General features: G+C 25.8%; 1 protein-coding gene across 3 annotated transcripts in view; it reads left to right on the forward strand.

Annotated features, from left to right (window-relative positions):
* Positions 1-12,762, forward strand: part of LOC136987571 (phosphatase and actin regulator 1-like) — a 103,511-nt gene that overhangs the window by 39,102 nt on the left and 51,647 nt on the right. For 2 of the 3 annotated variants that reach the window (XM_067285324.1, XM_067285323.1), the window contains exons 2-3: positions 12,205-12,375; positions 12,461-12,559. In XM_067285324.1, coding sequence (XP_067141425.1) covers positions 12,205-12,375; positions 12,461-12,559 — 270 coding nt within the window. Of the gene's footprint in view, positions 1-3,162; positions 3,533-12,204; positions 12,376-12,460; positions 12,560-12,762 lie in introns of those variants that run through there. The other variant, XM_067285325.1, reaches the window with a different exon arrangement.

Consider the following 12,762-nt stretch of genomic DNA (forward strand, 5'->3'; position numbering starts at 1 on the left):
TTTTACTTGTATTATTCAATTTAAAGTGTTTAGTTAATTATAAGGAAAGTTGTTTTTAATCTTATAAGAAACTTCACTGTTTTTGGTAATAAATAAAATCATTTCTGGCCCATTAATTTTTTTCATTCTCATGTGCGATTTGTTAAGATTGATTTATCTATACGCTAATGACCAACGGAAAACGTGGATAGAACGGCACGCGGGCTGGCGTCATATTCAGTGATATCATTCGCAATAAATTATTATGCCATTATAAATATCACTGGTGTTCGTTTGCTAATAATAACTCATTTTGAATACAATTAAAATCGAAAATTATTTTTTAAAACAAACGAGAAAATTACGTCAAAGAATGCGCCATATCCATTAACGATTGTCGTATTTGAAATACGATTCAAAAAACACCTGTGTGACGTCCTCATTGGTGTAGTTTTCGAATCATTTTACTAGGTATTCAAATAGAATATTAATAAAACGGAAGAAATCTTTAATTTATTTCTAGTAAAGCAGCTAGTGTTATGTTGCCATAGCAACTGGAACCGTCAAAATTTCTTCCGTATAGCGAGAATCGTTAGGTCTACCATAACAGTTGTCATAGTAACTGAGTTTATCGATTACGTAGATCCAGACATGCCAAATTTTTTTTTTTTTTTTGCTGTCCTTGACACCAGATGGCATCGAAGATAGTGTGAAGTTTATGTACAGTACTGTACAGTACATTTATTAAAGAAGAAATGTGAATTTTATACATAACTATGCTTCAAATTTTTTTTTTAATTTATTTATTAATAAAATATAATAATTATTTTAATTTTATGAAATAATAAATTTAATTTTTGTTTATTCGGTACAATTAATCCTACATTCAAATTTGTTAAGCATTATTGCAAGAAAGGCAACAATTTGAGGCGTACTTTAGTTATTTTTTTTATATATTAAATACAAATTGTGGATGTACGGTACTGTACAAGTTTAACCTCGGTATAGTGCCACCCTACTAAAGAGCCATTGAATAGATTATTTTCCATAAATATTAAATGGAGGAGCTTGCTGTGTCTGAATTACTAAATTACGATTTTTCTAGCAAAATTTATTACCAAATTACGTGATTTTCAGAATTTTGTTTATACCTTATTCCTCTATACCCTATAATTTTTATTGTTTTAGATACTTTGGTTTGGTGCCAGTTTCAGATGGCGATAAATCGAATTTGACTCTATTTTGTGTTTATTTGTTTTTATTTATTAGATTTATTTAAGAAAGTGTAATTTATTTTCTTTATTGAAGCAACGATGATTATATAAATTCATTGGTTATTCATCCACCAGAATTTGAAACTGTCTGAGGAACGCTCTATTTTTTACAGTAATTTTCAGATATTAAATTGATCTAAATTGTTTAAGCTATAAAGAACATTTTTCATCCCGAAAAATTTTTTTTCGTAGTTTTTTAGCATACGCAGTAATGAAATGCCGTAGCCTTGTGCCATATTTGTTGGTTTACCTCGATATTTGTCTTATTATAAATATTATAAATATTACTGAATACTTTTCGAAAAATGACATTCTAGATCACATTTTGAAACAAAAATTTGATGTTTTGATGATGAGAATAAACTGAGAATGTGATGCAAGCGGGTTTTATTTGTATATCACTTGACATGAAAGCATCCCTATAGTAAATACTGCAAATGGATTCTAAAGCCACCAAATTAAGCAATATACTTAAATTCGTCAGACAATGAATAATTCACGATGTAAAGTAACGTAAAAGAATTTTTGTAATAAAATTCTGAGCCATTGACTCTAAAATTTTAGTAGTAAATATGAAAATAGGCTGTAGGAGCTGTAACGGAGTAACCATTAGTTATATTTTTAATCGCAAAACTTAATCAAATATTTTAATATTATTTATAGTCTGGCGTACTTATATAAACATGCCTAGCTCTGGAATGACCTACTTATCCCGTTTATTATAATGATATTTAAGTGCCGGATGGTGATTGGTATAGGTGCATGCAAAACCTCATTTGTGGTAATCGCGTTTTCGTTTGCAACGCAATTAAAATGTAAAAAATGCGCATTTTTTCATTTCAAAATAATAATAATATGTAAGAATTTCCACAATAATGACTATTATTAACTTATCTCGTAATCGGAATTTTTAAGACTATTCATTTTCCACACAGTAAGCTTATTTCATAAAGGAAATAATGATATTTAAAGGGAAAACAGTGATAAACTGAAAATTATATTTTTAAGTATAATTTGTGTATATATAAAAAATGTTAAAAATTAAAAAATCGAGGATTAATTATAGATAAAATATGTTTGTTGATAGAATTTTCTGTCGTATACTTATAAATCTTATCTAATGTTTAAGCTGCTGTGAGACGTGTTATATAGCCCTGTACATACATACATACACACACACACACACGTAGAATGGCATCTATATTATAGAGTATAATTAAATACGTTATATAATATAGAAGCCACTGTATATTACTTAGTCATTTGTAATGCTCTAATAATATATACATAATTAATTGTAGAATGTACAGTACAATAAAGGAATACAAGTTCACACTAAGTATTCATAAAAGAAAATTTTAATAGATTAAATGTAAGCGAATTCAGTAAAATATATTTTTCTAAAAAAAATAAAATAAAATTTAGAAACGATTTTAAATACACTTATCATCATATCTTTGAAGACATCATGCAGCAATTTATGTCGAGTTATTCAAAAAAACGAGATTCATTGTTGGTATTTATAACTCCAAAAAATCGAAGTAATTTATTTTTAAAAAATTTAATTTTTTTTCTATCATTTTAATTTTATTTAACATATTATAACATTTAGTTTAAAGTAATTGTATTGTACTGTACGTTTATTAAATTAGGATATAACATCGTACGAAGCGTAGTTAGTTAATTTTTTTTCTTTAATATATTTATTATTAAAAAACAATTTTTAACACAATTAATTATCTGCATCCGATGGAGATAGAATTAAATTTGATTAATATGAAATAAATTTAATTATCTTACGGAATTTTAAACAGAAAATCATTAAATTAGATACATTTTTTTAAATTAAAAAAAAATTAAAGAAAAGAGGACCATTTGTGTTTGCGCACAGAAACCCAATTGACCTCTAATTCGTCATTTGACCTTGACGTCACGAAGGAAGGAATCCATTGTTTGATAAATATTCGTATATGATATCTATAACAACTGTTCTTATAACGAGATGGGGGATATTCATTATAATTACTTACATCCGGCACAACGAAAGAGACACGTTAAGTAAGCACAATGCAACGTATGTCGTGCAGTTTAGCAGGCATTACAGGATGACAAATTGATAAGGTTTCGACTTGCTGCCAGTGATATTTGTGTATGTGATAATTTGTCTTTAGATAGGAACCGTCGTTATTCTATGCCGTCTATCTCACTCTGTGTTTAAAACCTTCGATTTTTCTTCCCATCGTGATGATCCTGAGACGAATTCGTGTATCACTATTAAGGTTAGTTAAATGCAGTCACGTTTATCTTCTCCAGAATTAAAAAATATATATATAAATTTAATAATTTTTTTAAAAAATTAGCGAATATTGCGCATATGTTTGTGAATTTTTAAGTAAAGTTTTACTTTCTTTAATTAAAATTAAACCAGTTTTTAATCTTGTCATTTTATTTGGATAAAATGTGTGATGTAGAGTATCATTTTATACTTAAAGATCTATAATTATACGTATTTAACCTTATAATTTATGTGATGAATTTAAATTACTACAATTTGGTATAATTTTAGTACAAATTGTAAATGCAGTTATTTAAGTTACAAAATGGCATTTAAATATAATTTTTGAAGAGGATAAAAAATATTTTTATATATTTAAAAATTCCTTTTAATATTCTTTCTGATTATTAAGTGTTACTTCATTATGTTACATTATTAAAATATAAAGTAGCTAAGTAACTAATATGATAACTAAATTTTTAAAAATTCTTATTACATCTCTTCATTCTCAGTAGTAGTCATGAATATATTTAATAATTAATATGTAATTATCATCAATGTAAGAATAATTCCAAAAATTTTAAACAATTTTTCTGAATATTTAAAGAATCCCTTAATTGTATATCATTTATTTTTGCTAGTTTCTATTCTACTTATTTAATTAATATAATATAATATTAATTCTGTTTAACATAAACTTTTTCCAATGATGTGAATTTAAATTGACAATGATGATTCTATCTAATTGGAATTTACGTGACATGGTTTTTTAATAACAAGTTTTTTCCTATATTTTATTTCATTTTTATAAGGAGAATGAAAAATTATAAATGAAGATTGAATACAAATTTTCTGTAGTTTATTATATTTTATTTTTTATTTGAGATGGGAGAGAGTTGCAATTTTATTAAAAATGATTGAAATTTTGTAATTTTTTTAACAATATATTCATAATACAGGTTTACAATCTTCAATATTATTTTGCCAGGAAAATTGCTTTTTTGTTGGAACACAATCCTTTTCCAATTAAGATTTTTCTTTTTTATTTCAGAATTTTTATTAATTTAGTTGTTTCCCCCCTCAAATCTTAATCATTTGTTGTATCATTTCAAATATTAAAACTAATGAAAAGAAAAACAGCTAAATTTGTAAAAAATCTGAAACCTCAGAATAATTGACTGTATTATATAAAATGTATAATATAAATATGAAGTTATTTGTTTTAATTATAATTATAATAGAATTATATACTACATACTATGAGGTTACTTGTTTGACACTGAGTGTAGGATGGTCCATTAATCAGTTAACCAAGATATATGCTAAGATTATTTTAAGAATGGTTTGTGATTCAACCATTTCCAATGAAGCAATTAAATCATAAATAATAATGTGCAGCTGTTCCAAACCAGTTTTAATTGTTCTTAAAATAATTTTAACACTGTATATTTCGATCAACTTAACTTTGGGTCACACTATTTATTAAGAATGAAATTTATGCTTAAAGGCTAATTAATGCAATTTTTAAGAAAAATTTCTGCACAATTTTTAAATAGATGCTATATTTTATACATACATTTTTTAAAATTTATTGTGTTATTTCATATCATAATTTTTGAAAAAATACTTTATTACATAAATATTATGATTGAAATATTGAGTAAAATGTATTTTCAGTTTAAATTTTCTGAAATCATTGTTTTTAAATAAAATTTTATAAATAAATATTGTTTTCTAAGCATAGTTTTTTCTAAATGTATACTTGTGCAACTACATAGTAATTTTGAAGGTGAGAGTTAATTTTTTGAACACATGCTTTAGGGGGTAAATTCATAGTTAAATAAACTTATACAAATACTTGTATATAGAATAAGACCCCGCTTAACTCGGGGATGCGTTCCTAGATGACGAAACGCTAAATGAAACAGCATTAAACGAGGTCATTTTAACATAGAGTAAATGGGGATAGGGGAACAGACGATCAAAAGTAAACAAATTTTACTTTAATTTTAAGTTATTTTTATATTAATTTGTATAATAATAAATGTTAAATAACACATAAACATATGTACTCAGAAATGTAAAGTTCATTTTTTGTGATGAAGGTCGTGGCTTTTCTGAAATTCTTGAATTTCAGAAAAGCCAGAAAAGCCAAAATTCTTGAATTTTTTGCAATGAACTTGTCTAGTGATGATCATTTGTCACTTTCTTTTTCTTTCGTTAAGCAAATGTCGGTAGCAGGAGATCGCATCCAAAATGCCTCGTTTTACTTTTCACTTCTTTTAAAATGTGGATTATTCGCTACAATTTGATCAATGATTTTGGTTATCATTACCAAACTTTTATTATGGAAATTTGTGGAGAAATTTTTTAGGTTCTTTGTTTTCAGAATCTCTATTTTCCAGTTCTACATGAATTCCTTGTTCTGTCAGTTCTTGAAGGTCATTGTTGGTAAGGCTCTCACCAGAAACCTGCTGTAACTCCTCAATATCCTGCTCGTCTACATCTCCTAGTCCTGCTGTATCGATTAGGTTGAGTTTGGTCAACCTAACGATACAGCGATAGGCTCTTCTGGTTGAAAATTCTTGGATACCTTTAGCCATTACTTTTTTCACACTTCATTCGTGCGTTTATCAGTAAATTCTTGCCAAGCAAAGTCGATATTTCCTATGGCATCCATGATGATATATTTTTTTCCAAAGTTGCACCAAACAAAACATGACCTGCTTGAACCTTTAACTGGTGTGTACAAAGTTTATTCTTCCAAAACAAACGTTTTGGAAGAATAAACTTTGTACACACCGGTTAAAGGTTCAAGTAGGTCATGTTTTGTTATATACAAGCAGGTGTGCTGTTTCTGATTTATTGCACCAAACATAGATTTAAAGAAAGTACATCTTTTTGCCACCTTTTGCTGATTGGTTCGTGTTTGTAAATAATCATATTATATACGAATCAATGAAATGCCACAATAAATTAAATCGGCGTAAATTTTGAGCATTTTTTTGGCTTCAAGCAGACCACGTTATATCAAATCAGCATTAAGCAGGGTCTTACTGTACATAGTTATTTAACTTAATTTTTTTTCCTTTGTACATAAGTTTAATAATCAAATAATTTTATTGGTATGCAATGTAATAGCATAACTAATCCACATAACCAGAAAAAGAATTAGAAAAAACTCTGATGCTAAATTGTTTATAATTACTGCAAAGCTTTAGTATTTGTAGATGAAGAATGCTATTTTTAATTGTAGATTGTTAGAAATTGTCCAGAAAAATAGATTTTAAAGTCTGTTGAGTCTAAGTAGCAATATACATAATATTAGTACAGAAAAAGGCAGAAATTTGTAAAGAATTGTACTTCAGATTTACATAAGATGATGATGATGATTTTGTATTTACAATTAAGGAAATTTGCTTAATTTAAAATAAGATATTTTCAAAACAGTTAACTTTCTGATTAATGCCAGTTTAAATGACAAAATTTTGTTTCATAGATTTGTTTACTTTGAAATATTACTTTTTTTAAATTGAGCGCACAGAAATTATTCATTCTTATAATCAATTTTAATCAGGAAACTAAAAGATTTGAAAGAATATATTTTTAAGTTTGAGTAATTCAGTATTTTTCCCTTATAAACCTACTATTGTTTACTTTATGTATTTTATTATTTAATTAAATTTTTATATTTTTCCTTGTGGTGATGTATTGGGAATATGAAATTCCTGAAAATATTTAAATCTACTAAATTTTAGATGTTTATAAGTATTAATAGTAATTATATATGTATATTACATAGGTTTAACGATCATGTACTAATTTTTAAATAAATTTTCTGTAATAATGATTACTTTTATAACTTAAGTTTACCACATTATCTGATTTTTTTTCTGAATGTAAATGATTATGTTGATGTTTTGTAGCATCCTTCTAAATTTTACTGGTTATTTATGTATCTTTCATATAACTACATATACTTTTTGTTATCAAAAATTAATTTTTTAAAAATTTATCTAACATACATAAATAGTTTGCTGACATGATATGATAATATGGAAGATAATGCTAATCATTGAAAGTCTTAAATTTCTGCTGTTAAAATATTTCTTTCTATGTTCATTAGATGGTCTATAGAACTTGTTATGATATCATTAAATCATTTTGAAATGTTCTCTGTTCATATTTTGTAAATTATAGAAAATAAACTTACTCATTTTCTGAGTTTGATTGAAGTAAGATTTTTTTTTGCTGTAATTACGAAATGAAGATAATACGAAATATATCTGATGCAGTTTAAAACATTAAAGTATAAATTTTTATGGTAAATCCAATATCTGTTCCAATTCTTTATGTAGGATAATAAATCAAAGTGATTTGATCTGGTAAACAGATCTTAATTTTTCTTATTAATATAGTGTCAAATGATAAAACATTTTTGAAAGAACTGTCTTCATTTAGTGCATACTCTTTACAAGACATAAACTGGAACCAGTTTTTGTCAAAATAAGAGAATCAATGTAAGTTGTTATAAGATATGAACATAAATATAGAGAATAACTCTAACTTTCCCATGATGTCAAAAATATTGTCAAAAACATTTACCAGGTAAAAACCTGGTAAATGTTTTTGACAATATTTTTGGCATAAGTATACATTAACTTACACATATAAGTTGCACTTTATTTTTAAACAGAAATTTATATATGTGAATTTCGTGATGCCGTTTGTAATTTATATATTTATTGTCAAAATTTATTGTCAAATTTATAGAAATTTATATATTTATTGTCAAAATAATGGTCAGATAAATAATGAAGAGAAACCGTTTCTAATATACCATTTCTAATCTAATATAATACAAGGAAGAATATCATTAAATAATATGTGGAAAAAGTGGAAATTACTTAGTTCTTTTTTTAAAAAATATACATGCTGTTACTAAATTTTTAATTTACTAACTTTGATGCTTTTAACTTCATTTATTTTTTTCACTTGAATTACGAGCAGCAATATGGAAAAGGAAGCAACATCCTTGAGTTTCGTATCTCTTGATGAAGATAATGGCAATATGAATAATAAATCAATAATAGATAATAATAATAATAATAACAATGTGATAAAATATAAATTATAATTTAAAAAATTGTAAAGAGAAAATAACAAAATCATATAATAAAAAGGGAAAAATCTAGTTTATTTAAAGCTCTGCATGGAGTTCTAAATAAAATATTATTAGAAAGAATGAGTTTTGTAAATAGCATAAAAATAATACTTAAGAAGTATTACCAATACAAATGTAGAATATATAAAAGTGTTTTATCATTATGATATGTAAATTCAATGACTAAGAATATATAGATGCAAATTAATCAAAATAAAGAATTACAGAATAAAAGAAAAACAAAAAGTAAAAGTTATAATTACTATGCATAAGCAATTTTGGATAAAGAAAATTAATTGGAAAAGTTGAATAAAGCAAAAATAGAAATTAGACAGAAAAGGTAGAGAGCTATGTGACATTTACCACATATTTATTATCATAAAATATAATTATTATTAACTCAGAACACATATTTATAAAAATAATACAGTAAATAAAACCTGTGTAAACTGGAATCACACAGTACTGAATGTTTTTTCTGGTTTGGCAGGTTCCGTTTTGGAAAGGTTTTACTATATATACAATCAAGCTTTGTTCTGTCATTTATTTGCCTCTAAAACTGGAGTTAAATTAAGGTTCAGCTAAACCTCAGTAATTATAGTAATGGGATTCATACATGAGATTTAAAGTTATGTGATTTGATGGTAACAATAGACAAATAGTATTTCCAAAGTCCACATAAAAATTAGATATAATACTAGATGTATGCACCGTCAGATGGCAATTTGACAATGACATTGTTACCATTGTAATAATGGTAACAATGTCATTTGCTTTGAAAAATTGTATTCAGTAGATTTAGCAATTCACAGTTAATAAAGGCTTTTTTTCTGCTTAATACTTACGGGCATGATAGGGTGGGTGCTATTTAGGAGAGTGTTACATTAATTTATGATTGTAGTGGATATTATGATTTTATAATGTAATATAAAGATTGTGTGTTGTTATTTACTTATTACAGTACTTATAATTTACTTTTATGAATGTTATTATCAATCATAGTATTTATGTAGTAAACAACAACTTGATATATTAAGATCAGATAGGGTCTAGGTAGTGTAACTGGAAATGCACCTGCAGTTTGAATCCTGCTTCAAGCCAGTTCATCTCTTCAGATTATTCTAAATTTAAAATTATTTTAATTTAATTTTAATTGTTAAATTTATCAAGAGATGACAGCTTAATAGCTTACCTCTAGCCAAATTGATTTGTTATCAAATCAGTTATTAGCCTTAATATAGTCTGATAGATAATCTGTAAATCACTTGGTAATATCAATCATAGTATTTAAACAAATATAAATGTCACAAAAAACACATTTATTCATATTTTTACTTTAATTATAAGTTTATTTCAATACAAGTCATATGAAAAATGAAGAAAATAATAATTCAACTGTTCAAAAATCTCAACTGTTATAAACAGTCTAATTCTGAATAAGTTATTATATGTTGGAATATTCACAGTTTTAATGGTAATAAAATAAATTAGCCTCGCAATGTATAATTAGTTGTGCTTATTGCTTTTTTGAGTATTCAGTATAATGACAGACTATGAAGTATTGAATGTAAGATAATTACAGTATGTTTATCATAAATTATCTGTAAGAGAAAATTTACACTATTTAAATTTTGTAATTTCTCATAATATACAGTCAAATCTCTGTATGGCAATATTTAGTAGAACAAGGAAAAACATAAAACAGTAGAGTCCTGAAAACTTGGCCTAATGTGGACTGAAGGGTGGCCGAGTTTGTGAAAATGCCAAGTTATCGGGAATAGGGTTAAAAAAGAATAAGTACGAGTGTTTCCTCAGAAAATACTGTACTGTACTTGTATGTATTGTTTGCTTGAGAATACAACAGAGAATAAACTGTCCAAATACCCTTAAACAAAGGGAAAATATGTACTTATGAAGGCATAGAGCCTTTACTACATGAAAATGAAAATTAATGAATTCAGTCATTCATATCGAGTTATGCAACAGGGTTAAGAAATCGACTAACCCTTGCAAAGGCTGCAGGTAGACTTGAACAGCTGAGCGCGCGCCAGTGCCAGACACGTGGAGGAGTGGGAGTGTGGCCGAGTTATCCGGACTGCCAGGTTATCGAGTGCCGAGTTTTCGGGACTCTACTGTATTATAGTGAACATTTTAAAAAAGTAACTCTTTTGTCGTTTAACATTGTCAGACATCAAGTAGTGTTATTTCTACAAATATTTATATAATGTTAGAATAGAAAACATGCATTTTAGTATCCTCTAGTACAAGATTTAAGTTATTTGATTGCATGTTGTTTTTACAGTATATATTAAACATCAAAATCCAAAATCAGTCAAAACCTGAATCTTCCCAGGAAAAAGTGAAGTAAGAAAAACTAAAATAATTCTGAAATGTAAATTTTTACAAATTATATAAGAATTCCTTAGTGTCTCAAATTACACTAATTCTAAAAGTAAAAAAAGGCTTTTATGCACTAAAATACTAAAAACACACTAAATCTGGGAACCTGCTCTTGTCTGTACAGATAGAACAACTGTATTAAAACACATGTTGATTTTAAAAACAAAGCTATAAATTAAAATTACTTAAAACTTAATTTACTGCATCATCATCATTATAAAATATTGTGTATTTTACGAATAAAAAAATATTATAAAATGTGTCGATAAACAGATTTATCACAGTAGACAATATAGTTTAATCAAGAGAAGTTTTACATTAAGCCCATACAACTTGCACGGGGATTTATATTTCTTATTGTTATATTGCTAATTGCTGTATTGAAATTTGATTGTATATGAAGAAACTTGTGTTAATGTTATGAATTATTTTGTGTAAGTATTTGAAATTTTACATTTTATGTACTATATTTTAGCATTATTTTGATATCAAATTATTATTATTTTTCTGTTATTTAATAAACTGTAACAAATGATAAGTCTACGAGATTAGATACTCTGCATTAAATTATGTCATAGTTAAAAATAGATATTTCTAAAAAATACAAACATTTGGATTTCAGAAATGACTTCTTGTGTATAAATAATATAATTGATACTAAAATAATGTGATATGATGGATTTTAAATTATTTCTAATTTTTTCAAGCAGTTTAGTTGAAAAGTGTAATTTAAAATTCAAGTTTTGTTCTTAAGAAAAAGGAAAATGTAATTAAAATTAATTTGTTGATTGTATATTGATATAAATATTTGATATTTTAGAAAATTCAAGAAATATCTTACAAATGTTAATATTTTGTTTGTATATACAATTTTATAAATAAAGCAAATAAATAAGTCTTACAATCACACAAATGTCATATAAAACTTTTAACATTAAAAACTTAAGGTTGTATAGCTTAAGTTTTTAAGACTACTGTCTTGAAATATTGTTTTATAATTTAGATATATTGAGAATTTTAAGAAATCTCAAAAATAATTAGTTTAAAATTAGTAGTTAATATATCTTTAATGATATAGCAATTATTTATTATTTAACATTATTATTGTATAGGTAAAATCACAAATAGCACCATGAGAACAGGTTCTTTAGGTTCTAATTCTCGAACATCAACAAATACCCCAATGGAGGTAAAGCAAAGTAGATTGTCAGCATTAGGCAAACTTTTCAAGCCATGGAAGTGGAAGAAAAAGAAAAATGACAAGTTTGAACAAACCTCAAAAAGTACGTACAAATTTTCTAATAATCCAATTTTCGTCATTGGTTTATTCCAAATAGTAATTATTTTGTATGTTAAATATTTCAATAGCATTAGAGAAGAAATTTAATACAAGAGCTACAAAAGAAGAGCTTATTCAAAGAGGTGTTCTTTTATCAGATGGAGATAAAATGAACTTTTCAATTAAAGGTAAAAAAATAAGTACATAGTTTTTAAAAATGATAAACTGTTTACTATAAAATCTACTTTTAAATTTGGCTCAGGTTAATATTAACTATTATACATAAAAGACTTCACAAAGTTTAATGATCTTTTTTCAAAACAATATTCTCTTCAAGTGTTTCCGAAGATGGATGCAAATCTGAAAGCTCTAGAACCTGCTATTTTATTAT

The sequence above is a fragment of the Centruroides vittatus genome, unplaced genomic scaffold (assembly GCF_030686945.1).
Source record: "Centruroides vittatus isolate TY-2023 unplaced genomic scaffold, ASM3068694v2 scaffold_2520, whole genome shotgun sequence".
Classification (NCBI taxonomy): domain Eukaryota; kingdom Metazoa; phylum Arthropoda; class Arachnida; order Scorpiones; family Buthidae; genus Centruroides; species Centruroides vittatus.